Raw genomic sequence first — 27,617 nt, forward strand, 5'->3', positions numbered from 1 at the left:
GGTACAGGGGTCGGGGACAGGTGAGAGAAAGACTAAAAGAGGACCAAGAAAGGGCCAGAAAGGACCATAGCCAAATACACATAGCCAACTTAGGGTTATAAAGAGAAGCTGGGGGCAGGGAAGCTCCTGAGCCAGAGGAATAGAGGAAGCTGGGGGGCGGGGGAGAAGAGCCAGGAGGCCAGGAGGCCAGCATGCTAGTAGGCACCACAGATAACCATTTGTCCCTTCTGCCAATGGTAAGAGAATTAGTTCCTTTGGTAGAGGGGAACTAGCTTCCCCTAGTTCCTGAGGAAAGCTGGCTTTTGTCTAACTCCCAGATTTGGGGAAATGGGGTTTCCTTTGAACCTGGCAGATACAGAAGAAGAATGTTACTTATATTACAAAATCATTGATCTGAAAGTTTCAATGCAACAATGTCTATACAATGTAATGTAACCAAAGCTGCACAATCAGATAGTACACAATTAGATACAATTCATTCTCGGCCTGCAGTATCTCCGCCCGCTTAGGTACCAGTACCGAGCTAATAAGGTCTATTTTTGGAGAACAGTCTTCCATGTTTCTTTATTTCTTCTTTTTTGATTTTCTCTGTGTAGCTCTGGCTGTCCTGGAACTTGCTCTGTAGACCAGGCTAGCCTTGAACTCACAGAGATTAGCACGCCTCTGCTTCCCGATCAAGAGCTGGTATTAGACATGCGCCACCATGCCAAGCCTGAAGGAGTTAGGAAGGGAAAGTTGATCAGTGAACTCTGCGTGCAGTAGTGGACTCTCTACAGTCATGCGAGAGAGACCACCTGAGCAGACTTTCCTGAGTTCTGAGACTACCTACAATCAATGTAGGTTTTCCAGCAACCCCATGGTATGCTGAATATCAAAGTTCTACAGGAAGACGGTGTAGTTATATTTCCAACTTGATTGTTGCACATCTTCTATTGTTTTTCTATTACCTTTCTTTTCCCATTTAGGTGTCTTTGGTGCTTCTGCAGCATGCCTGGCATTAGCCACAGCTAGCGAGAGAATTAAATGCGGATTTGGTAGCTTGACCTCTCCTTGACCCCCCAAAAAAGCATGCAAGTTTGGACTCCTCCTTGAAGTGTCAAACTCTGTGCAGTCAAGTCGTCAATGGGTAGCTAGCTGGTGTGGAGTATGGGAAGCGACACAGGTGCGAAGTGAACTCCGATGGTGGCATCCTATCATAACACAGGGCGGAAAGCTGGGAGACGTGCCAAAGCCGGACCTCACAATGAAGCTCAAACTAAGCAAACTCGCAGGCGCAAGCGCACCTCGCACCGCAGACCTTCTCCCCGCCCCCCTCCCCGCCCGCCCCCCGGCCGCCCGGGCTCCTCCGCACAGCATCCGGGGCGGGGCCTGGCAAGAGGCCCAGTGCTCCCTCCGCCTCCTCCAGCTGCTCCTTCCCAAACAACCCGGCGCTCCGCCGCCGCCCTCCGCCCATTGGCCCTTGGCCCTTTCCATTTCCGCCCAGCCCTCCGGAGCCCACCAATCACCTCGCGCTTGCGGGGAAGACACCGCCCCCGAGGCCTTGGCTGGGGCTCCGCGGCCTCATCCTCCGGGCTGCTGGCTGCCTCCGCTGCTGCCCACCTCCTCCGTCCGGGGAGAGACCGCGGGGCCCGAGGGGCGGCGGCGGCGGCGGCGGCGCGATGGAGCCCGGGTCGGGCGGCCGAGGCGCCGCGCGCGGGCAGCGGCCCCCGAGCGCCGCGCAGCCCCGCGAGCAGGAGCGGAAGCTGGAGCAGGAGAAGCTGTCCGGGGTGGTGAAGAGCGTCCACCGGCGGCTCCGCAAGAAGTACCGCGAAGGTAAACAGGCAGCGGGGGAGGGGAGGCGCGGCCCCCGCCCGGGTCCGCAGCTCTCGCCAGCCCCGCGGGCCACCAGTGACACACACGGGGCCGGCGCGGCTGTCGGCTGCCCGGGCCGCCACCGGCCTCCTGCTGTCGGCGCCCGGCACCGTGATGGGCAGTCGCCGCCGGCCCGGGCCCTGTCCCCCGGCGCTGCGCCCAGACCACTGTCACCGAGCACACACTCGGAGGGAGGGAGGGAGAGAGGGAGGGGCTTTCAGGTGAGACCCGAAGACAAGGGGGGGGAAATCCACCCAGGAAGGAGACTGGCAGAAGCCAAGCTGCCCTCACTCTTCTGCGCTGGACCAGCCTGTTGTTCTGCGCGCTTGGCAACAGCCCCCATCTTCCTCTTCGCTTCTTGGCAAGGCCGTGCCGAGGCCTCCCCCCTGCCTGGGCTTCCAGGGCTGCGAAGTCATCAGGGCCCAGTAAGGGATCGCAAGGTGCTTCACCTGGTTTAACGGTGGGGAGGAAGCAGAGCAGGCAGGGCCCCTCCACCGCAGCTCCATCTTCAAGTGTGTGGAGGCAGGCAAGAAAGAGATCTGGGGCAGGTCCTTTAGACACGGTGCAGTTTTGAACAGTGTCTAGCCACAGGGACTCGGAAAGACACGGATGCCATTGAAGCCGGCCATAGGTGCAGCCCCCTTCTTGGAAGCAGCTTTACTGGCTTTTGCTTATGCCGGAACAGTGTCTGTAGTTGGATTTTACGAGTTACCCTGGCATTTTGTAAATGGAGGCTCTCAAACAAAGCAACTTTATAAGATTTCCGAAGCTGAAAACTTGCTTTATTCGTCATATGCTCAAGGGAAGAAAAAAATCTCTTTAGGTATTAAAATGGGATACTTCCAGCGGATTTTTGCTTTATCATAATTGCAAAATGCAAACTCAGCAGTGTTAGTCATTTAACTAGTTAATAATTTAGGTTAAAAGAGAAATATGACAGTGAAGGAACAAAGACCTGTGCGATCATGTTGCTTTTCAGTTATGCACTTTCCAGTTACTCTAGAAGTTCAGTCCAAGTCTTCTTCCTTTGAGTGTCGGCGCTGTGTTTTATTTTTAAAACTATTCCAAGTTCTTTCTTTGACAACTCTGCCCTGGCTTTTAATAGAGGCCATTTGATATCCCCATAGAAGGTTTATAGCTATTGTTTGATAGGTACCAATAGAAGAACCTTGGCAAGCATATTAAGGTATTGAATTTTTTTTTATTAATATTGCTTTAGTTCCTAACCGCAATTCAATAAAATGAGTGGTTACCATAGCAACAGTTGCATCATTCTTGATAGTCACAAAATGCACTTACATAATGGCATTCTCTATTGGTTTTTATGTTGTTTGGAGAAATGAGGAAATAAGTGGACTCACTTTTCTTCAATTTATCGTGCCATTTTGTACAAATTTAAGGCACATCTTTTAAAAGAAAATGACTAGTATGTAATTCAGTTTCTATTATTAACCTTTTTGTAGTAATTTCATTGTTATTCATTATTCATTTATTCATAAAGGAATAAGTTCCACTTAAATTAACACCCTGCTAATGTGTCATTATCTCTTTAAGCTGCTGTTTATGCATGCTTAGTCCCACATGTTTAAACATGTCTTTAAGCCCAAATTCTAACTAGGGGAACACTTAGTTCATAATGAGGATTGGTACTTAGAAATTACCAGAACTGAAAGCAATACATGTAGTTCAGAAGTGAATGATTTGATGTGCTGTTAGGCAGGTAAAGGATTCCTGACAGTCTAAGCATTTGAATGAAGCTATTCTTTTGGCATTTTAATGCCCTAAATTCCATCAACAATCTAGGCTTCTCTAGGCTTTGCTCTAGTGATATATAATACCCTATCAGTTAACTTGCAAAATAGATGATCTGAATAAGTGTACCCTTTCCAACATTCACATGTGACACAGTCCTAGTCTCAGTTATTTGAATGCCTTCTGAGAAAGTCTAGGTAAATAACCCAAAGCAGTGAAAACTCCCACTTAAAATCGTGGAGTGTAAGACTATAAGAACTCATAGTTTTCATTAATGATTCTCAAGCATGGTTGATCTTAAAGTAGCTGCATTTTATCTCACATCTACAGATTCTGCATCTCCATCATTAGGGACAGGAAACATATTAGCCAGACTTAGTGTATAACCTAAATTAATCCTTTCATTTGTATAGTGGACTCAGTCCTAAGAAGATCAAAGTAACTTACGTGAGGCCAGGATTGTTCATCATTAGTGCTGTACTATTTTATGGGAAAGAATAGTTTCCTTTCCATCTCTTTCCCTGATGTTGGTGACTTAAATGTTAGAACATAAGAGAAAGGGGAGAGCAGGAAGCAGTGCTAAAAGCTGGGCAAGGTAAAAGATATAAACTGGTGGGTGTGGGCTGTGGGAGATGGATGTAGCTGAATTAGGGCAGTGGGCATACGGCTTTCCCAGGGGTATACTGCTAATGAAAGAAACGGCTTGGGGTGGAATGGGAAAGGAACTACAGCAGTTACTGAAAAATAAGAACACCAGCGAGGGTTGAGTTTTCTTTGCCTTTATCTCTGATAGTGGATTTGAAATGCAACAGTAAGAAAAATGAAAATGAGACCCTCCTGCTATGATGAAAAAGGTTTTTCTTCCCCTGTTCTAATCTATCCAGCTGGTCAGTGTGGACAGTGGTGAGCAGGCCTGGGCTGGGGAAGTGAGTAGTGTTGCTGGTCAGTGTGGACAGTGGTGAGCAGGCCCTGGCTGGGAAAGTGGGTAGTGTTGCTGGTCAGTGTGGACAGTGGTGAGCAGGCCCGAGCTGGGAAAGTGAGTAGTGTTGCTGGTCAGTGTGGACAGTGGTGAGCAGGCCCTGGCTGGGAAAGTGAGTAGTGTTGCTGGTCAGTGTGGACAGTGGTGAGCAGGCCCTGGCTGGGAAAGTGAGTAGTGTTGCTGGTCAGTGTGGACAGTGGTGAGCAGGCCCGGGCTGGGAAAGTGAGTAGTGTTGCTGGTCAGTGTGGACAGTGGTGAGCAGGCCTGGGCTGGGAAAGTGAGCAGGGCTCCAAGGACAGGTAGATGGGCTCAGTGCACTTTACCACCTTTTCACTCTGCTCCATTTCCCTGCCCGCCCTGTGTCACCCACCACTCCAAGGTCTTGTGCCAGTTTGTATAAGAGAAACGAGAATTGGCAAGAAAGAGCAGAGTTTGAGATAGTGCTGTATATCTGAAGAAGTTACTAAAACAAAATGTGAGCACAGTTCTAGAATTGGTGATGAAAAGGGACGTTTTATGTCCAGACATTTGTAGATAAGAGACTGTTATAGTTGAGTTTATGTGAAGGAAAATACGCTTGATCATAATGTGTATAGACAGTATATTTAAGAAATAGCTAGTTTAATTTTGCTTTCCAAATAAGGACTTTGTTGATTGGTCAGATTTACTTGATCAGTGTATCTGATTGAGAACTGAACTGGAGCCATGTGGATTTTCAGTTTTGGATTTGCTTTTTTTGTAGTTTTGGTGTGTGTGTGTGTGTGTGTGTGTGTGTGTGTGTGTGTGTGTGTTGTGTGTGTGTGTGTGTATATGCCTGTGAAGGCCAGAGGGCAACTTCAGGTGTCTTCCTTGGTTGTGTCCATTTTATTTTTTGAGACAAGGTCTCTCTCTGAACCTTAGAGCTCACTAATTAGGCCAGACAGCAATCCCTTGAGATCGGTGGGATTATGATTGCATGGTGTTGGGCCTGGGCCTTGTATATTGTGTTAGGGATCTGAACACAGGGCCTTGTACTTGCAAGGCAAGCACTTTAGTGGCCAAGCCATCTCTCCAGCTGTCACTGCTTTTTGAGCAAACACCTGAAATGAGGGGATTATGGAGAAACCATTTTAACCTGCACTTTTCTTTCAGTAGACTTTCTCCACAACTGTTAGTGAGTTGACCAGTTCTTTCACCACCAAGAGATTTTGAACAGGTTCTCTTTTGTTTTTACTTTTTTTTCAAGTGAGGTTTCTTGTGCTTTTCCCTAGTCAACACCCATTCTGATAGAGTCAGAAAAGTGTGTGTGTGTGTGTGTGTGTGTGTGTGTGTGTGTGTGTGTGAGAGAGAGAGAGAGAGAGAGAGAGAGAGAGAGAGAGGGTGTGTGTGTGTGTGTGTGTGTGTGTGTGTGAGAGAGAGAGAGAGAGAGAGAGAGAGGGAGAGAGAGAGAGAGAGAGAGAGAGAGAGAGAGAGAGAGAGAGAGAGAGAGAGAGAGAGAGAGGTGTGCGTGCTCACATGCGTGGCACACATGCATATGCCTATGAGAGAATCTTTGCTTTATCGCTGTAATAGACTCCACCAAAAATGTAGGTAACTTAGCCCTAGAAGGTTTGTTTTGTTTTTGTTGTTTGTTTGGGGGGCTGTTTTTGTTTTTTGTTTGCAGGAAGAGAAATGAAAGAAGCTTAGTAATCAGTAACACTGAAAGGAACACTGATGCAGTTGATTTGAGTGAAGGGCACACAGTAGGTGTGCAGTGTATGTTACCTATTCGATTTTATCATTAGGTGTCTTGGTGGTATCTTTGCAAGGGGGTTATATTTCAAATGATAGCCTGAAAAGAAAAATATCAGTGCAAATCCTTTGATTACCTAACTGGCCCCAACAAACATTAAGAAAACAAAACAAAACCCCAGATGTCGTGGTTCTTAGTCTCGGGTCCATTATAAGTGTTATCTTTGGAACTTTGTAGGATATAACTGTCTATAGGGGGGAGTGAATGGGGGATGAGAACATAAGGGAACTGGATGGTTGAGCTGAGGGAGGGAGTAGAAGAGCAATGAAAGAGATACATTGATAGAGGGAGCCATTATGGGGTAAGGGAGAAACCTGGTGCTAGGGAAATTCCCAGGAATCCACAAGCATGACCCCAGATTAGACTACTAGCAATAATGGGGAGAGTGTAATCAGATTACCCCAGTAATCAGATTGGTGAATACCCTAACTGTTATCATAGAGCCTTCATCCAGTAACTGCTGGAAGCAGATGCAGTGAACCACAACCTGGTACTAGGCCGAGCTCTGGGAGTCCAGTCAAAGAGAGGGAAGAAGGATTCTATGAGCAAAGGGGAGGAGAGGTCAAGATCACGATAGGGAAATCTACAGAGACAACTGAACCAAGCTCGTGGGAACTCATGAACTTTAGACCAACAGTTGTGCAGCCTGCATGGGACCAGACTAGGCCCTCTGCCTGTGGGAGACAGTTGTGTAGCTTGGTCTGTTTGAGGGGCCCCGACAGTGGAATCGGGATCTATCCTTGGTATATGAGCTGGCTTTCTGGAGCCCATTACTTATGGTGGGACACCTTGCTCACCCTTGATGCAGGGGAGAGGGGCTTGGTCCTGCCTCAACTGAGTGTATACCAGGCTTTGCTGACTCCCCATGGGAGGCCCCTTTTGGAGGAGGGGATAGCGGTGGGTTGGGTGGGGGAAGTTGGGGGGGAGTGGGAGGAGGGATGAGAGGGGAATCTGTGGTTGGTATGTAAAATAAATAAAAACTTTTTTTGAAGGAAAAAACAAAACAAAACAAAACAAAACAAAACTCCATGGAGTATCCAGGAGCCAGAAAAGTCAGAACACTGAGGTACAGAAGACTGCAACAGGAAGTAATCTAGAGAAGAAATGAGTTAGGTGTCTCTTTACACTCATCTGATATAGAGTTGATAAAGACATACGTAGCAGGCACAATGCAGGCACGATGGTAAAATAGAGAAAAATAAGAATATTTTGAAGGGTACAATAAGCAGTTTTCATAAAAGTAAAGAGGAAAAGGCAGTGATAATGTAAGATTCTTTGGGAAAAGGTTAGTAGCCATTAAACCTCCAGTTTGGAAATCATTATATATGGTTGAGTAAGAGTGCTTTGAGAACAGGGTAGACAGGCAGATCGGCTTAGTATAGGCATGGAGACAATGATTTAGTGTGGATGTATTCTTTGGAAGTTGAAGTTTGGAAGCTCCATGTGGAAGAAAATAAACAAGACTCCCCGAAAAGTGATGATGATGTGGGAAGTAATGCTTGGGTCCCTGAGAGAGTGGGGCCTTCACAGAACACAGGGAGCACTCCCAGAAGTTGAGTTTCTTCCGTTCTAGCTGGCTTGTAAGCTGAAGAACTATGCCTGCTATTTATGTTTCATTTACAGTAGAAGTACTCAAAATGACAACTTACAGTCTTCAAGAAAAGACAGAATTAGGATTCTTACATTCTTTAAGAAGTGGTGATTGGTTTTGATTCTGAAATATTCTCAGCATTAGCTTCCAATCTAGTGTGATGTTTCTTAGGCATTAGTGTGTGCCAGTACTCTGTTAATTTTAAAATGCTGATTCTTAGGCCCTAGAAAGCAATTGTGTAACTTGGAAATTAGAACACATTTAAAGATTTCTTGTTTGCTTCTGATGCAGGTGAGACTATTGGACTGTTGGACCAATTGGGGTGAGGGGATGACACTGAACTAAGGTTATTTTGATACAAAAGAATGAAACTCATTCCTTGTCTGCCTACACGATGCTTCATTTCTGTAGTAAAAACAGTGTAGAGGAGGGAAGCGCCAGTTGAGGTAGCTGGCTAAGTTAGTGATTTGACTGACTACTTAGTACTTTTGCTTCACTGCTGTGTAAAGAGTTATTATTTATTTTAAGGTACAGTGTGGATATCAGCAGTTGTGTTGTCAATTTCCCTGTTAATAGTTTTGATGCCTAAATTGATTTCATATATTAGATTGTCTTTCTTTTTTCTTTCTTCTTCTTTTTGTTGTGTCTTAATATTTCTCTAGTAAAAATAAACATACCTTTATTGATATCTAAATAATATAGGCAAATGCTTCCCATAGCCCCTGCCATACCAAACTTTTATAGCATTTATATTAATTTAGAACAACCCAGTGCTTGAAAATACCCTTTCTGACATAGATTGAAAACTGTTTGTTATATATAACAAAATTTACCTAAAAATCATACTATGTTGTTGAAAGAGCAATCGCACATTGTAAGTTTTAATATCTGACAGTGGTATTAAGAAGTCCCTGTTTTATTATGAAACATACTTTTGGATCTCCCATTTTTATTAGTTCTTGCTAATTTCTACAATCAGTGGGATCGCAATTATCTTCACATTGCATATATACCAGAAGAGTTGTTTGTAGCTATCCTACCTGTCCACCTCCAAGGTAGCATTAAGAATTGATTGGCTCCAGGACATTATCCCTTGCCCCATCCCATTTCCACCTGTTCATGTAACATTTTCTAGAATATTCATCTTGAAACTAAGAATAGTGATACCCAGTAAATTTAGCCATGTATTGTTTTCTTTACAATGTAAAATTCAAGTTATTAGTGAAGCATGGTGGAATAAGCCTTTAATTCCAGCACTTAAGAGATTGAAGCAGAAGGATGAAGAGTTGGAAGACCAGCCTGGACTATATAACCCAACTCTAGAGAAAATAATAATAGTTAAAAACCCAACAACAGCAGCAAAATAACCTATATGGATTAATCAGATAATCTGTGTCACATTATCAAATACTGTGGTTTAGAATTAGAAATCTTTCCGTCTCTTAAAATGCTATGGATGGTCATGTAGACTAGTTCCTTAGAATGTTTAGCACAAATTTTACATAAACAAGTGCCTGTCTTTGTGCATACCACAGTTGGTGTGATCACTCCTGAATTAATTATCTCTTTCCCACTGAGCTTACTTCTTTCAGTAGAACTCTGCTGTTTGCCTAATTATCCTTAATATGCCTCACGTAGATTGAAGATTCATATACAAAAGAAGGTAATAGAAATAGCTTCTTGTTGATGGCTTTATCCCCTTTTTAGTGATCCAAGTTATTCTAAACACCTCCCTTCTTATATACTTAAAACTACAAATATTGGGGAACATTGTAACATTTGGCAAACTGTCCTGAATTAGCTGTGCTCTATGTAGTGAATTCTCTTCTTCCTCTTACCTGCCACTCTGCCCTCCCTACCTATTGGTTCCTTCATATCACTCAGTCTAAGTTTAGTTTTAAGATTTTTTTTTTCAGACTGTAAAAACTAAAGATATTTTGATGGATATAATGTTTATATAAAATCATGGTAATAGTTTGTATATTTGTATATATTTATATTTGTATACCCTGAATTTACAGTAAAAATTTTATGGTCATAATAATAGTCTCCTAAATTTGAGAGGCTAAATTTATGCTATTTATAAAATATAATATCTGAGAACCGCTGCTTTCTGGTGCCGGAAATACAGCTTTACTCATGTCCATCACAGGGGCTGTTGAGAATAAATTGTTAATCTCACACCTGTAAAAAGAAGTAGCTGAGCGTCGCTAGATCCTACTTGTGTAGCAATTCCCTGCTCACATAATTCAGTTCTGGTAGGCTATTCATAAGTCCTTTTATTTGCAAGTTTGGTATTACAGCAACCAAGTAGAAAGCTATACTTATATATTGTATATTGTTGTCATAGCTATGTACATAAATTATTTTCACAAAGGAGAAACAGTAACCCGGTCCTGACTCTTCTTACATTGTCTCCTTTACAAGAAGTAGTCAAAGACTTTTGTATTTTGGATGAAGTTTCTTAATCATAAATGCGTCTTATAAAAGGCTGCCTCATAAAGATATACTATAAGCATAAACTACTTTGCTTTTTTAAGTTTCATTTGACTCTATTTTGCCCTAAGCTTCATGGCTTTCTGTATTGTTTCACTGGGGTTTGACTCTCCAACCTTGCTATATATCTAGGCTGTTGGTTTTGAGCCATGAATATACAGTGGATTTATTTGTAAAGCATTGGAGTAAATGACCAGTTCACACTCGAGATCCATTAAATGAAATGTCTGTGTAGTTACAATGTACATTGAGAACTGGCAACCAGAGATGAGAACAACTGCCAGAAAATTAAAGATAATGCAGTTACAGAGATTAAATACAGCATTTGACTGATTTGGAAGCCCATCTGTTTGTGGTTAGGAAAGTCATTGCAGTTTGTTTGTTGCAGACCTTAGTTCTTGTCCATTCACATTTACAAATATAAAACTCAGGAAGAAAGGCAGGGTGCTATGGTGACTGGCGTATAAGCTTTTCCCAGTCAGTTATCAACATCATGTCTTCAGGCTCTACAATAGCATTTAAAAGTTCATCAGACTTGACTCTGCTCTTATAGAGATATAACATCTTATGGCCACATTGGCAGTATACTTGAGTCATAACCAGAAAATTGCTCTGATTTCTAAAACTTTAAGATTTATGTAAATCTTAGGTCCCTGGGGTGTTGGTTCTCTAGAATTTGGCCATGAAGTTAAGGAAATATATTCTAATCTATAGATTAACAGTTACCACGATTTAAGTTTTAATTTTAGAGCATTTGCTCTGCTCATTGCACATCATTTTTAAAGCTTAAGTTTATTGATATGTGTAGTTCATATATGCCTTCTACCATACAGAATTCTGTGAATGCTAATAGTTATGCACCTGTGAAATCACTGCCACAAACTATAAAACATAGCCATCACTCCCAGAATTCCCTTTCCAGTCCTTCTATCTCTCCCTACTCACTGCCCCATACAGAATTTTTTTTTGTTGTTGTTATAGAGTTAACTTTCATAGTTTTATACACTTAGAATTATATAGTATATACTATAGTATATAGTATAATTTCTTTTGAATTGTAACTTTTAAAAACCATGTAATGTATCATGAATTACAGGCTAAACTGCCAAGAATTATAAATTTTTTATGTATAAATGATAATAACTCCCCTGATATGTTATCTCGGATTGTCAGCACTAAATGGATTCAACAGTAAATCACACACACACACATACACATACATTTATTACATATAAATAATTAAAGAAGAGATTATGATAAAAATTAAGTTTTAGGTATATAACTTGCTGTTTTGATGAAAATATATCTTACTTAATGATTACTCAGTCTGGTTGACATCCATCAGTAACAGTTATTTTGTGTGTGTATGACTACTAAAAATTTACTACTTTACTAATGTATACATTCTAACATAGTTACAGTCCTGTACATTAGATCTCTAAGGCCTGTTCATTTTGTAACTTAGTTTTCACCCTTTGACCAACATCTGTGTCTTCAACTCTTCCCTCTTCCTCAAACCTCTGATGAGCACACAGTACTTTATATTTCTTTAAGCCCCTTGCTTTAGATTCCACATCTACATAGTCTGTGATGCATGTCTTTGCTGCGACTGGTATATTTCATGTAGTGTAATGACCTCGAAGTTCATTCACATTGTCAAGAGTGGCAGGATTTCCTTTTTTGAATTGAGTGATGCTTCATTATATATGTAAATACCATAATTCTTTTGTCTACTACTCACTCATGGACACCTGGAGGTTTTTTTTTTTTCTTTTCATCTTGTAGTTAGTACCACAGAGAGCATGAGATTACAAAGTCTCTTTTACATACTGATTTTGTTTTTCATACATACAAAGAGGGAAACGGGAGAGATGAAAGGAAGTGAAAGCTTTGGGATGTTTTGAAGAAGCTCTATATTGTGTCCCATAATGGTAGTAGTATACTCTCAAAACAGAGTACATAGGCTCCCTTTTCTCCGCGGATAGCATAGCCATTACATTGTAGCTTTAATTGGCATTTCCCTGACTACTAGTGATGATGACCATCTTTTCATGTGCCTGGTAATCATTTTTTATGTCTGGCTTGAAAAGTTTTTTTTATCCACTTTTTAAAAAGACTGGTATAATTTTACTCTTGAATCTTATGAGTCCCTATATATTTTCTATATTAATATTTTACCATTTGTGGTTTATAAATAAATTAGCTGTAGAGTTATATTCATTAAATTTCAGATCTTTGCTTTATATTTATACCTTTTAAGAATGAGAATTAGGATAGTTACTGAGAAAAATATGTCATGTATAATTAGGTGATCACAGCATGTAAAATGCACTGATTCACTTTTCTTGAATATAAGAAACTCATTATAATTTAGTGTTTTTGTTCAAATTGCTTTTCTTTAAGCTTAAAGATTTTACAAAAATACCTGTGAACTCAGTAGATGTGACTTCGCTTCCACTGTAAATTAGTTGTTTATTTTTGTTGTTGTTTTAAAGCGGGTTTTTAATAGGAAAGGTGAATTTGTATGTTTGTTGGATATATTCATACTTTGTCTCTTTTTAATGTATATCCAATTTTTCTAGGATTCCTGTAGGGAGTGGATTTTGAAAGTGAGGTGCTGGTACAACGCTTGTCTAAGCATGCACAAAGTCCTGAGTTCACTTCCCAGAGCTGCATAAAATCAAGCGTGGAACCACACTTTTATAATCCTAGCTCTGGTGCTTGAGGCAGAAGGATCAGACGTTTAGTTCATCCAAGTTTGAGGACAGTCTCAGGTACATGAGACCCTTTCAGCCCTCATCCCAGAAGCTTCTTCTGACCTCTAGTATGGGATTATAGGCAGCCGCCCTTGGGCTTTTCTTTTGAGTGGGTTCTGAGCAAGCACTGTACCTGCTGAGCCGTTTCTCCAGGCCCCAAGTTACTGTACTTTTTGAGGGAATAGATTTATTTTAGCTCACAGTGTCTTGCAGAGCCCTGCCCCTGATAGTTGAAACATGCAGAGGCTTGCTTACATCTCAGTGATGGCCAGGAAGCAGTGTGTTGTCCTTTTTAATGAAACATTAGTTAAAATTGTGGTTGACCTAATAACCAAGTGACTGTCAAAAGTCTTTAGAATCAACTTTTAACATATGTTTTATGTATACAGTTTGAGTGTGCAGAAGAAATTTGAATATACATGCTGGGCATTTGGTAACTTTTTTTTTTATTAATTTGGGGAGCAGTGCTTTCAGAACCCACATTATAATATGCTTAAACATTTGTTAAATTCAGTATTTTGGACACTATAAAAGCAGAATACTGTGGGCGGTGGTGGTGCATACCTTTAATCCCAGCACTCAGGAGGCAGAACCAGGTGGATCTCTGTGAGTTTGGGGCCAGCCTGGTCTACAGAGCGAGATCCAGGACAGGCATCAAAACTGCACAAAGAAACCCTGTCTCAAAAAAAAAACAAAATACAGCCGGGCGGTGGTGGCGCACGCCTTTAATCCCAGCACTCGGGAGGCAGAGCCAGGTGGATCTCTGTGAGTTCGAGGCCAGCCTGGGCTACCAAGCGAGTTCCAGGAAAGGCACAAAGCTACACAGAGAAACCCTGTCTCGAAAAACCAAAAAAAAAAAAAAAAAAAAAAATACTATGAAAAAAATTAACCTTTCCCATTTTTCTCTTAATTTATTTAAAACAGTGCCCTTAATCTTTTGGGAATATAACAGAAAGTGAAATTTTCTCATAATAAATCAGCTATGTTTTCTGTCCATTTTTAGCCATTAAACATTTATTGTAGTGTATACTTAACAGGCTTTGATATATTTGTTATGTAAGGGCTTGAATTAAAAGTGGCTTAGGATACTTACAGTGGACATAGAGATATATTAAGTTCATGTCTGGTTTGTTATAGCCTCACTCACATTTTATTTGTATGCTTTGAACTTTCTGTTTTATTACCTGTTTGATAACTTTATTATTTCATATAGCATTTAACAGTAATTTTTTTTTCTTCGCTGGGACTGGAGAAACAACTCGGCAATTAATAGAAGTTGCTGCTCTTCCAAGAATCCATGTTTGATTCTCAGCTCTATCACAACTGCCTATAAACTCCAGCTCAGTTGATCTTACCTTCTTTTGGCTTTCATGGGCACCTGCACACTTGCACACATACTTTAAAATAGTCTTCAAAAAAGAAAAACCCTTTTCATCAAATACAGTATAAGAATAAAAATATATAAAATGTTATTGTTTATTTTCAGTTATATAGTTAAGTTCACTATGCTTACAATCACATTAACTTGCAGTGTGAGCACACTTTGAGGGTATATAAACTCTACTGTTAAAGAAAATGTTAAAATATTAAGTTATTTGCAATTAAAATCAATTAAGCACACAGACAAATGTTTGAATCCTTTAAATGTCAGATAAGCAGATAATGAACCTCAAAACTACACGTAAAGTACTCTTTAAAGTTGCTGTTGACTGTGAGGAATGCAAAGGCCTTTTAAAAAGCCATTTGGAAATAGGTTTCTCTATAGTTTTAATCATCTTTGCATCTTTTAGCTGTTAGTTAATTGTAGAGTAAATCAGGTTTCAGAGTCTAAACTGACATGGTCAGGACACTGAGAAGTTTAATAGAGGGCAATAGTGTCTCACATAACCACCTTTAGTTCTCAGCTGTAATGGGCAAATACTGAACTCAGTCACCATCTGTGACAAGAGTTCCACTTTGAGTGTGTTCTGTTTTTCTGCTACTTTTCTCCAGCACTTTGGAGCCTTCAGGTGATACGTCCTTACTCAGTACGTGCATACTAGAGCCCAAGGTTTCTAGCATTCCCTAGTTAATGGGAACTAGGATAGCTAGTGCTCAGACTTCCTGCCCTTGGATCCAGTAGCATTGTGGACATGGTGTCCTCACCAGCAGTGTCACTAACAACCCCTGGACTGCTGTTGGTTTTTTCTCCTAGCTTTTCCCCCTACCCCCTTAGTGCTGATGTTTAGGACTCTCTTCCAAATAAAATACAAATATTCAAATTTTCAAGTTTTACCTACCATGTAGAATATAAATCAAGTCTTGCACGAATGAAATCAGTTTTCAGTACTCACAGGTTCTTTGAAATACATTTGATAATAAAATTTTTATGCAAATGGCTCACATTACAAACCCATGTAACTCACTCAAGTATTTCTGAATAATGTATGTGTTACATAGGATAGTGAAACAAGCCCAAGGGGCCCTCTAAAGTTGATACAGAACTCTAATCATAAAGCAGCTTTAAAACTACACTGTACCTCATTGAGTCATTTAGTACCAAGTCTGATGGATAAATTTAAGAACAGTATTATGAGCTCCCATAGGTGTATGGGAAAATCACTAATCAGAGTACTGCTTTGAAGACCTCTTATTCTGTTTATAGTCTTAATACATCCCTCCATCTGATAGATATTGCTAAGAAAGAAATTTTTGAGAATTTATTAAATTATTATTTGCTTCTTGGGGGACAGAGAAGGCTAACCTGATTTGTAACAAATTAAGAGCCCAGCCCCTTCACAAATATTAGTAACTAATGAAAATGTTAGTTATATTAAGGGCGTAACACTCCTTTACCATTAGTTATGCTTCCATTTACTTTGGAAATAAAATCAGTATTTAGTCTATGAATGATTGGTACTGTGGTCTTCTAACTGGACAATGTGTATATGTGTGTGTTGTACCCTTACTTGTGTTTATGGGCATAGTCAAAAGTCGAGGGGTAATAAATAGGTTTTCAACTCAACACTTACTAGACTATGGAACTAAAGTAGCTGGTAAATGGAATCAATTGGCTGCTCTTTAAATTTGAATAAATGTGTTGATTGTTAAAGAAAAAAAGACTTAATCATGCTTGGAAGAAGAGTTTGGATGTAATTAACCCCACAGTTGACTATTTCCTTACGTTTATTCTGTTATTACATAAATACCTAGACTTAGATAAGGTACAAGAGAACTCAATCCCTTTGTTTAAAGATGTTGAAGGAAAAGCAGTCAGATAATTTTAATTCTTTACCCTGTTGTGCTAATGATCAAAATGACCTTTATTTGGTCAAATAATTTTCCAACCTTTATTAGTCTTCACAGTGACATTTGAAATTCCATCTTAAATGTGATGATGACTGATTTAAAAGTAATAGTTAGATTATAACCTTCTGTGTATGTGTTTGTATGTGTGCATGTGTGTAGCACAGAGGACAACCTTGGGTGTCATTGCTCAGTACCATCTATCTTATTTTTACTGATTTCGAGTCAAGGCCTATCCTTACTCTGGAGCTGACCAACTGGACTGTTGGTTAGCTTGCTAGCCATGGTCTTTAAACCAGAAGGGACCACCCGTTTCTCCCTGCAGCCCTTGTAGCTTCTGGCAGTGGAACCACAAGTCCTTATGCTTGCAAAGCAAACATTTCATCACATGAAGCATGTCACTCCTGGCCAAAAGATACAACATACCTAGACTAAGTACAAAACATAGTGTTTATGTTCTTCTTTTCCAAGGTTGTATAATATGAAACTAATGGTTAATTTCCAGCCATACTTGTACCCTACCAACATGCATTTGATTTATGAGCTGGTAGTTCATGTGTTTATCTGTGTGTGTGTGTGTGTGTGTGTGTGTGTGTGTGTGTGCACATGTGTACACAATCAGTGATATTCAACTGTATAAGTCTGTTTGAAAGGGTAAATTTTCATTGCCAGATCATCAATTGTAAAGCAATGTTTAAAACTCCATTAAGTTTTAATTCTTGAGTGTTTGTATTATTTTATAAACTATCTTATTTTCATAAAATTAGTTCACATAAAAATAACGTTAACTTAGCTCATGTTTTTTCTTTGCCTACAGTGGGAGACTTTGATAAGATCTGGAGAGAACACTGTGAAGACGCTGAAACACTTTGTGAATATGCTGTTGCAATGAAAAATTTGGCAGATAATCACTGGGCAAAAACTTGTGAGGGTGAAGGTCGCATTGAATGGTGTTGTAGGTGAGTGTTTTGGTCTCCAATAGATTCTTTAACGTAAATGTAAAATGATGTAAATTTTATTATACACAATGGAAACTCTAAGTACTCTAAGTGATGTCTTTAAGAGCCTCTTCTTCCTTTGTGCTTCACTTTGCCTAGGTTTATTTCAGTTACCTTTTCTTAATTGAAATGTTTTTTCCTTCACATGCTTAATTTTTTCCAAACTTTTTATAAAATATGACTTTGCGTCTAGTGTTACCACAACTTGATATGGAGTGGCTGGCTGATGTACATGGGAGGCCTGCCCTTTTCTGAAGAGAAAGGAGAAGTGGCAGGGAGGGAGGAGAAACTGTGATTGGGCTAGAAAAAAAATAATTAATTGATAGAAAAACAAAAACCAAATGGGCCACAAATATGTAATATATATATATGAATTTAAATACATTAAACATTAATATATTTAAAATATAAAAACACTTAATTCACCCATAATTAAAAAAAAAAAACTTCTTTAGATAATACATTTAGATTCAAGTAAAAGGTGAGTACGTTAAACTTAAAAGCATGGTAACAGTTTTAAAATCCTAAATTTTTGGTGTGTGATTTTGGGGTATATCAGCATTTATAATGACTTTGAGTGTTTATTCTCTAATAGTACAATTTCTAATGTTGAAAGTTGGAAAATGAAATACTATTGCTACTAATACTATCAATGTGGTAAAATGAGGAGAAGCTCTTTATATGTTGGTTGACTTTTAAAATGAATTCCCAGAAGTAAAGCTCTGTTTTGTTTGTATAAACCCTAAGTTTATGATAGTGTCCAACTGCGCCATCTGTGTACAGTCCTAAGGAAGCCAGAAGAGGGTGTTGGCACCCTTGAAGCTAAAGTCACAGACATTTGTGAGGACCCTGACATATCTGGGTACTGAAACTGAACTCAAGTCCTCTGGGAGAACAGCCAGTAGACTTAACTGCAGCCATTATCCCTCACCTCTTTAAAATATTTGTATTTTATTGAAAATAGATTGTTTTATAAAATACATTCTGATTATAGTTTCCCCTACCCCAACTGTTCCCATATTCTGCCTACCTCCTCACCCACCTAAATCCAGCCCATTTAATTCAAATTTTGATTTAATAATAATTTTGAAATCATATTTCTTTGTTTTTTTTAAATATTTTTATTAGAAACCATATAATTCATTCTAATGGACAAACATTTTAAACAATTTAACCTTAAGTATATGAATTCTGTTCTGTTTTAATCCTTCCTTTGTTGAAGGTTAACAGCATTACAGTATTTATTTTGTATTGTATTATTTTGTTTCTTTCTCCATTTTCGTTAAATTTTTTTGTGTGTATTTTGATCATGTTTTTCTCTTTCCCAGCTACTCCCAGAACTCCTCTATGTAGCTTAATGTACTTAATGTACTTAAAAGTTCTTATTAATAAAATCAAACCCGAGGCCAGTTATTGGGGTCAATGCTGGTAGATCAGAGAGACAGAACAAGCCACAGCTATCTCACCTTGCCAATTCCTCAGCTGGTCCTGTTTCCTCAGACTGGAAGCTTCTGTGTCCTCATCCCAATGGCTCTCAGCTGAACTGCCGCTTAAAAGTCTGAATGCTTAACCAGCCACATGTTTAACCAGCCAAATACTACTAGTTTCTGGTCCTCACGCCTTATATATCTTTCTGCTTTCTACCACCACTCCCTGGGATTAAAGGCTGGCTTTCTGGGATTAAAGGCGTGTGTCACCATGCTTGGCTATTTCCAATGTGGCCTTGAACTCACAGAGATCCAGAGGAATTTCTATCTCTGGAATGCTAGGATTAAAGGTGTGAGTGCCACCATTTTCTAGCCTTTGTATCTAGTGGCTGTCTGTTCTCTGACCTCAGATAAATTTATTAGAGTACACAATATTTTGGGGAACACAATACCACCACACCTCTACCTCCCTGTCCTCCAGTATTATGTTCTGTCTATCTGTGTCTCTCCCAAACACACAATGAAGAGCAATACAAACAACCCAGAGGATACAAACATATTCTAAAAACAGAAAGTGAAACAAAAAGACACACACACACACACACACACACACACACACACACACACACACACAAGAGCAATAACAAACAATATGCAGTTGCTTTTGTGTTGGTAAACTACTGCTGGCCATAGGAACTGCACTGGGCTATGATTGATAGAACCAGGCACACGCCATTGGAATAAACTGATTGTCCGTTTCCAGCAGCTATCAACTACAAATAGGTTCTTGGTTAGGGGTGGACCCTGTGTCCACTTCCCTCTCAGTGCTAGAACCCCATCTGGCCTGAACCTCTGTAGGTCTTGTGTGTCCTGTCTCCACCTCTCTGAGTTCATATGTGCATCAAGTCCTATTATGTCTAAAAGATAGTTTCCTTGAAGTCATCGCCTCTGGCTTTTAAGATCTTTGTGCCTCCTCATGCACATAGGTCTCTGAGCCCTAAGGTGAGAAATTTTCTTAGTAGTTCTTTAGAATTTCATATAGTGTATTTTGATCATATTCATCCTCTCTCACAACTTATCCCAGATTGTCCCCTACCTCCCTGCCCACCTAACTTCATTTTGTTGTTGTTGTTTTCTGCCTGTCTGTCTACCTGGCCTTCTTGTGCTCTTTTAAAAAGACATTGAACCCAGTTTGTATTGGTCAACTACATCTGGACATGGCCTACTCTTGAAATATGATTGAGATACCAGATGTCACATCATTGAAGAAAACTGATTTTCCTTCTGATAGCAATCAAATGTCAATAGCTCCTCAGCTGGGGTAGGACACCCTGCACACTTCTTCTCCCCTATGCTGAGATTTTTATCTGATTTGAGCTTGTGTATGTAGGTCTTGAACATGCTGTAACAATCATTGAGTTGCTATGTGCAACTGCTCTGGTTGTGTATGAAAATACTGTTTCCTTGAAGTCACTCATCACCTCTTGATCTTACAGTTTTTTCAACCCCTCTTCTACATCATTTCATTAACTTTGAGGGCAGGGGTTTATTAATTACATTCCATTAAGACTAAGTACTCTGAATTTTTTTTATTCTCTGCAAGTTGACTAGTTTTAATTGTCATTTGTGGCAAGAAGGAGATTGATTCTCTGATGAAGATTGAGTTATGCACTGATAAAGGGGTAAAGCAGTAAGTTGTTAGGAGTAATTTTATTGCTCTAGCCATCTAACAGAGTAATATTGATAGGTTTTCTCCTAGGACTCATGAATGATTTAGCCACAGGTTCTTAGCCTCATTGACAGCATCAGGTATGTCTGGGTTCCTTCTCCTGTAGTGGGCTTTACTGCCAATCAAAAAGTGACTGGTAACACTTAGAGCATTTATGCCACTATCATGCCAGTAGGGATTTGTTGCAGGAAAGTCACTATTATAGTATGCAAGGTTCATAGCTGAGTGAGGCTGGCAATTACTTTTTACCTCTGGTCCTGTGAGTGGCATCTTTCAGCACTGTGAACACTAGCCAGTAAAGATGAAGCTTCCAGGCCAGTACTAGCTAGATTTCTCCATGTTCTCTTCAGTTAAGCATGTAGTGTCTTCAGCTTATGTATGTGGGTCTTACTGTCAAGTTCTAGAGGGTAACAAATAGTATTGACAGAAGCCTGTATTTAGTATGATGGGACGGGGATATCTATGGGACTCGACTGGCCAACACTTCAAAAAGAGGTAACTTATTCCAATTACTGGGGCTTTTATTTGGTAGCATATTGTGTCTAGTTGGGGTATTGTGCCTATGCTACCTCCCATCTCTATTATTGATTAACTCCTTTGGAACTATGTTTTATATTATGCATACAGTTTAGAAAGTTTCTACATAGTAAGTTTCTATATTGCTTTCCAAAAGGCCTTCAGTGTTAGTTATCTCTTCCCATGTTCTCTCTTTTACCCTGCTCTCTTGTCCCCCACCTATCCAATCCTTCCCATTCCATTCTTCAACTTTCTCACTCAGTAATGCTATTTTCTGTTACCATTCCTTGAAAGGTCTCTCCTTCCCAATGGCCCTTACCTAACCTTTGTGGATATTCCAAATGAAACATAAATATATAAAGTTTTAAAGCTCAACTCCACATAGGAGAGGAAACCTGCAATGCTTGTCCTTCCGGATTAACCATACTGGAAGGGTTACCTCCTCCATCATAATTATTTCTGGTTCTATCAATTTACCTGTAAATTTCATTTTTCTTAACAACTGAATAATGCTCTACTATGTGTGTATACCACACTTTCTTTTCTTTTTTTTTTTTAGTTTGTGTGTATATTTAAATGAGAACCAAAAAAAAAAAAACTAATGAGAAACAGATGAATGGATATGTGGCTTGACAAAAACTTTCACAAGAGAAGAGAATAAAAGCTTTTAGATCCCTACATTGCATATATGACATTTACCCCTATAACCTGCACCTGTTCCCCATCTCCGTTTCAAATTCCAAAGTGATTTCTCAGCTGACCTATCTTCTAGGATTATATCCTGCAGAAAGATACTTTCCATCTAGATGCTCAGTGAAATAGGAGTTATGGAGACCATATGATTAGAAGTCCAAGCAAATCCACACACAGTATTCATACATACACATATATGGGGGGAGGGACTACCCACCACCTTCACATTTCCCCAGAGTGCTCTTGAGTAGGAGCAGCAGGAAATACTAGTTAGAAGGATAGAGACAGGGGAGATAAAGACAGAAAATACAGGATAGCCTCGAGAGGACCTGGAACCTATTCCAACAGGTCTCTGCCCCAGGTCCGTGGTCCAGTCATCCTCTCTATGCAGACCTGCTGGGTAAAGCCGAGAGGAAACCTGAAAATGGGCTCCCACAGGTCCCCCTTTCTTACTATATAAATTTTCATTATCTGTTCTTCAGTTGGTAGATATCTTCTACTTCCTGACTATTGTGAGTAGAGGGGCAGTAAGTAAATATTCTCTTTCTCTACAGCCTCTACGTCATCTACTCATCTACTTCATTTGGATTGTTATTTTATTATTGTTGTTGTTTTTAATCCTAGCCATTCTGACTATGGTAAGACATCAAAAAAAAAATAATAATAATCCAATTAAAATATCAGTCATGAAACTAGGAGTGGGTTTTTTTTTGTTTTTTGTTTTTTGTTTTTTGTTTTTTGTTTTGGTTTTTCTAGACAGGGTTTCTCTGTGTAGCTTTGCGCCTTTCCTGGAACTCACTTGGTAGCCCAGGCTGGCCTCGAACTCACAGAGATCCGCCTGGCTCTGCCTCCCGAGTGCTGGGATTAAAGGCGTGTGCCACCACCGCCCTGCTGGTTTGTTTTTTGTTTTTGTTTGTGTTTTTGTTTTTAACTAGGAGTATTTTTAAAAGACCAAATACATGTGGCTGAAAAACAGTTAAATGAGTTTCAATATTGTAGATGTAACCAACCGTCTTATTAAAATAAGAAACACAGAACCAATGTAAAAGAGAAAGCCGAGAGGTCAGAGCTCAGAGCTAAAATCTTACCTCCTGCAGTGCTCCTAGCTTCCCCGAAAAAGAGCTACTTCTTGTGTGTCTGTCTTTAAATAGTCTTTCTGTTCTGCCTTCTCATTGGTTGTAAACCCAAACACATGACTGCCTCGTCACTGCCTGTAAGTACCGCCCTCCAAGTCTTAAACGCGTATGTCTCCGATGCTGGCTGTATCCCTGAACACACAGAAATCTACCTAGCTCTTTTAACCACCACACTCTTGCTATGGCTCTAATAGCTCTGACCCCAGGGCAACTTTATTTATTAACATACAATGAAAATCACATTTCAGTACAAATAAAATACCACCATACAACGTCCATAACCTCAGGGAAATGCAAATTAATACTTTGAGATTTCATATGTTAGTTTTTTGCAAGTCTTATACCCAAGTACTCTATTTACATCCTTTCTACCCCAGTGTCTTCCCACTCCAACTCATCCATGTCCTCCTCTAAATCTCAATTTCATGACCTCTTCTATAATTAGTAGTAGTTGTGCATGTGCACATGTGTAATCTAGAACAAAATGTGTATGTAAGAGAGATTATAGTGTCTGTATTTAAGCCTAAAGCTAATTTGGCCAAAAAGGCTTCAACACAATATGAAATTTTCTGTTATATATAATTTAACTTTAAATTATATATATTCACTTCCCTGTTAATTTTAAAAGAACCATATATTTATATATACAAACACATACTATATATATATATATATATATATATATAGTGTATGTGTGTGTGTGTGTGTGTGTGTGTATGAAAGTAATGAGAAAATGAGAGCATTGGATTGTGGAACAAAGAATTGTACAGTGGGGGAAATAAAGCAAGGATTCCCTTTCCCCCTCATCCCCAAAAAGGAGAAAAAAATGGGGTGTTGTAGTTAACTGCTTAGTTTATTTGCTTAGCTCTTCAGAGAAAATGGCTATAGAGTTGACTGTTTTGCCCCCCACCCCCAACTCAGAAACAAAAGAGGTGTCCTACTAGGCTAGATGCTCCCTGGTAATGGGAAGTTCCAGTGTCACCTAGTCAGGAACAAAACAGACCCATCACTGTTTTACTCTTGGCTTTTCAGTTGTCATTACAATCCATGAGGCAGCCCCTCCTCCTGTTTTTCTTAAGTGGACTTTGATATGTGGCATTCTCAGAGGAACATCTGTACCTTCCACTCGGGTAATGAATCTGCCTTGCAGTCACTCTCCTTTCTTTTTCCTTGAGTTTGTTTTTCCCCAGGGGCATTCTATCTTCTTGTGTTCAGAAATAGATTATTTTTAGGTCATTCTGCTAAAAATAGTTGATATGAATTTAACTCAGACTTCTGAAGAACAATAGTCAAATACAAGATTTAAAAAACAACAACAAAGATGGAGCCTACCATGATGACACATGCTTTTAGACTTAGGAGGCAGGGCAGGAGAGCTATGAGTTTGAACATGCCTGGGCTCTACACTGAGATCTTGATGCAGGACAAAATGTGTGTGTAAGAGAGGTTGTTGGTTGTACAGTGTGTTTATTTAAACCTAAAGCCTTCAAAACTATTAAATTCATAGTTATATATAATTTTAATTATGTATCATTTTTCCCTCTTGATAATTATAAGAGATCAGTATTACTTTCAAAGCTAATATGGTCATCAATGCCAGTTGAACAAAAGTTTGCTTCCATTTAGTTATGCTTAAAATTTTAAAGAAGTTTGATTATGAAATAAGACTGACTTATTTACTTTGCTAAGATTTTTATTGGCCATTTAGTTGAAATAATTCAGTGGTGGATTTTTTTATAAGAATAATTAGATTTCAAATGTAATATGAAATAATAAAACACAGCAAAATGTACATATAAAGGTACAGGTAAAATTTCAGTAAAGCATTTTTTATGTGTATTCTCAAAGAATTCTCATAAACATTTTTTCCTGAACAATTTGAAAGCAGTTCACAAATAACATGCCATTTTATTCCTGAACTCACAACTCCTAAGGAGAAAATCCTTCTGTATCATTAAGACAATTATCAATAATTTTCTAACTTACTAAAAACATCTAATTCATAAATTCAGATTTTTTTTCTTACTGTCTCCAGAATGAATCTTAGAATTTTGTGGTGATTTGAATTAGAATGGCCCCATAGGTTCATACATTTGAATACTGCTCCACAATTGGTGGAACTGTTTGGAAAGGACTAGGAGGTGTGGCTTTCTTAGAGGAAGTGTGTCACTAGGGGTGGGACTTGGAGGTTTCAAAAGCCTGTGTCATTACCATGTAGCAAACTCATGCTCTCTCTTGCTAGCTTGCTCCCTTGCTTTCTGCCTTATGGTTGTCTCATCATGTAAGCACTATGCCTGCCTGCTGCTTTCATGCTCTTGGCCTTGATGGTCATGGACCAACACTCTGGAATCATGAATCCCAAATTGAATGCTTTCTTTTGTAGTTTGTTTTGGTTGTGGTGCTTTGTCATTGCAGTAGAACAATAACTAACACAAGGTTCTAAGTTTTTTCCTAAATGAAGTTAGACCTTGGTAGTTATATCTCTATGTTCTTATATTGTTTTTTTTTATAACATTGAGTTTTTGTAAAAATGTCAGTTTTTTAGAAAACTTAACATAGTTTAATTTTGATTGTTGCTTAAAAGTGGCTAATTGCATTGTTCAAGTATTTTAGATATCTTCACTGATTTTCCTTTTTTGGTATCTTATCAATTACTGAGAAATGTTATAAGATTAATTTTCTCAAATTTCTTAAAATTGCTTGACTGTTTTCTCTATTTTTTCTTATTATGTTTGTAATAGGTAAGACTTTCTGTGCTTATTTTATCACAGTTTAGCTGCAGATCTGTTTCTTTTGGTTATAGGCCATTTTTTTTCCCTGCTTCATTGTGTGTGTGGTGGTTTGCTATTGTACTTAAAAGACACTCATATAAATATTTTCCCCAGAAAAGGCATGCTTTTTTTCTCTGATACTGGAGCTGGGATGAAAGAAAGAACACTTCATCCATCAGCAGTAGTAATTGGTCTGGAATGGAGCTAAATCACCTCTTTAGAAAGTGTCAGTTCACATTTGGTTTCAAATGCTCTGAGAGTGAGTGAATGAATGCTCTGTGTATGCAGAGGGACAGCTCTTGGAGAAGATGAGCTTAAGATCTTGAGGTATTAGCCCAAGAAAGAATACAGAGATCTTCCTATGCTTTTTCGTTCCATTCCCAGCCTCTCATGCTGCTGCTGCCCAAGAATCAGAAAGAGTATATGAGGAATTATATCTGTAGTTTGGTTCTTTAAAGATTCCAACCTGTCCATGTGGTGACTATCCCTTGAAAGCTCTGCGACTACAGGATCCCATGACTCTGGCAAGCCTGATTCATTGTGCTCAGAAACATTGCAGCACACGCTTCCCCCTACCTGCGCTCCCTTAGTTAGGAAAGGAGGGTGCTTTATAGTTTCTTCATTCCTTTAAACCACATTGCATCCTTTGTCCTCCAGGCTTTTTAAAAAAATACATCAGTTTTAGATTATATAATTTCGTTTTGTTTTGTTGTTGTTACAGAAGTTGGAAACTGTTGTGATTGTCTGTATTCTAATCTTAAACCAGTTTTGTTGCTTATATTCAGGATTCATGTGTTTGTTTCTTCTTGGTTCTTTTTATTCATGTTTACAATTTTGTTTATTTCTTGTAAACTGAAAGTTGGTTCCAGAGCAGTCATTCTTAACCTATGGGTCATGACTCTTTGCGGGGTGGGGAGTGGGAGTGGGGTGGTGAACAACCTTTCGAAGGGATAGCCTAAGACCATTCAAAAACACAAATATTTACATTACAGTTCCTAACAGTAGCAAAATTACAGTTATGAAGTAGCAACGAAAACAATTTTATGGTTCAGGTCACCACAACCTGACAAATTATATTAAAGGGTCACAGCATTAAGAAGGTTGAGAACCATTGCTCTAGAGGATTGTTACAACTCAAACATTTTTGCAAAAAGAAATCCTTTTGTTTTCTTTTTTAAAACAGGGTTTTTCTATGCCCTGACTGTCCTGGAACTCACTCTGCAGACCAGGCTGGCCTGGAACTCAGAGATCCACCTGCCTCTGCTTCCAAGTGCTGGGATTAAAGGTGTACACCACCACCCCTTGGCTGCAAAAAGAAATCTTAATAGATGAAACTGCATCTGCATCTTATGAGTAGGCTCTTACCTTTATGAGACATGCTGTCACTTGGTTGTGGTGAAGTCTCTAGATTCTTCAAATAGGAACTTAGATTTCCTCTTTTTAGTTGGCTAGTAAATTATGAAATGACATTTTGGCTTGTCGGTCAATTTTGTCTTTAACAGCCTTTAAAATAAATTTACTTGTTTGTTTGTTTATTTATTTTGGTTTTTAGAGACAGGGTTTCTCTGTATAAGTCCTGGCTCTCCTGGAATTCACTTTGTAGACCAACCTGAAATTGAACTCACAGGGGTCCACCTGCCTCTGCCTCCCAAGTACTGAGATTAAAGGTGTGTACTACCACCGCCCAGCACTTTCGTTTATTAAATATCACATTTGCAGTTGCAAAGTTAAGATCTTTTTTAAAGGTGTATCATTCTTTAACACTTATTTACTGGCATTGTTTTATAATAAGCATTTTCTTTATAAATAGAACATAATTATATGTTCTTAAAAACATCTGTTTATTTATAATTCTTTCTGTTGGCC

General features: G+C 39.3%; 1 protein-coding gene across 1 annotated transcript in view; it reads left to right on the plus strand.

The window, feature by feature from the left end:
- The first annotated feature begins 1,539 nt into the window (after window positions 1-1,539).
- Window positions 1,540-27,617, plus strand: part of Samtor (S-adenosylmethionine sensor upstream of mTORC1) — a 56,521-nt gene continuing 30,443 nt past the window's right edge. Inside the window, exons 1-2 of the mRNA XM_076566195.1 lie at window positions 1,540-1,812; window positions 17,299-17,440. Of these exons, the coding sequence (XP_076422310.1) occupies window positions 1,659-1,812; window positions 17,299-17,440 (296 nt within the window). The 5' untranslated portion in view covers window positions 1,540-1,658. The remainder of the gene's footprint in view (window positions 1,813-17,298; window positions 17,441-27,617) is intronic.

This window comes from Peromyscus maniculatus, chromosome 3 (assembly GCF_049852395.1).
Source record: "Peromyscus maniculatus bairdii isolate BWxNUB_F1_BW_parent chromosome 3, HU_Pman_BW_mat_3.1, whole genome shotgun sequence".
NCBI lineage: Eukaryota > Metazoa > Chordata > Mammalia > Rodentia > Cricetidae > Peromyscus > Peromyscus maniculatus.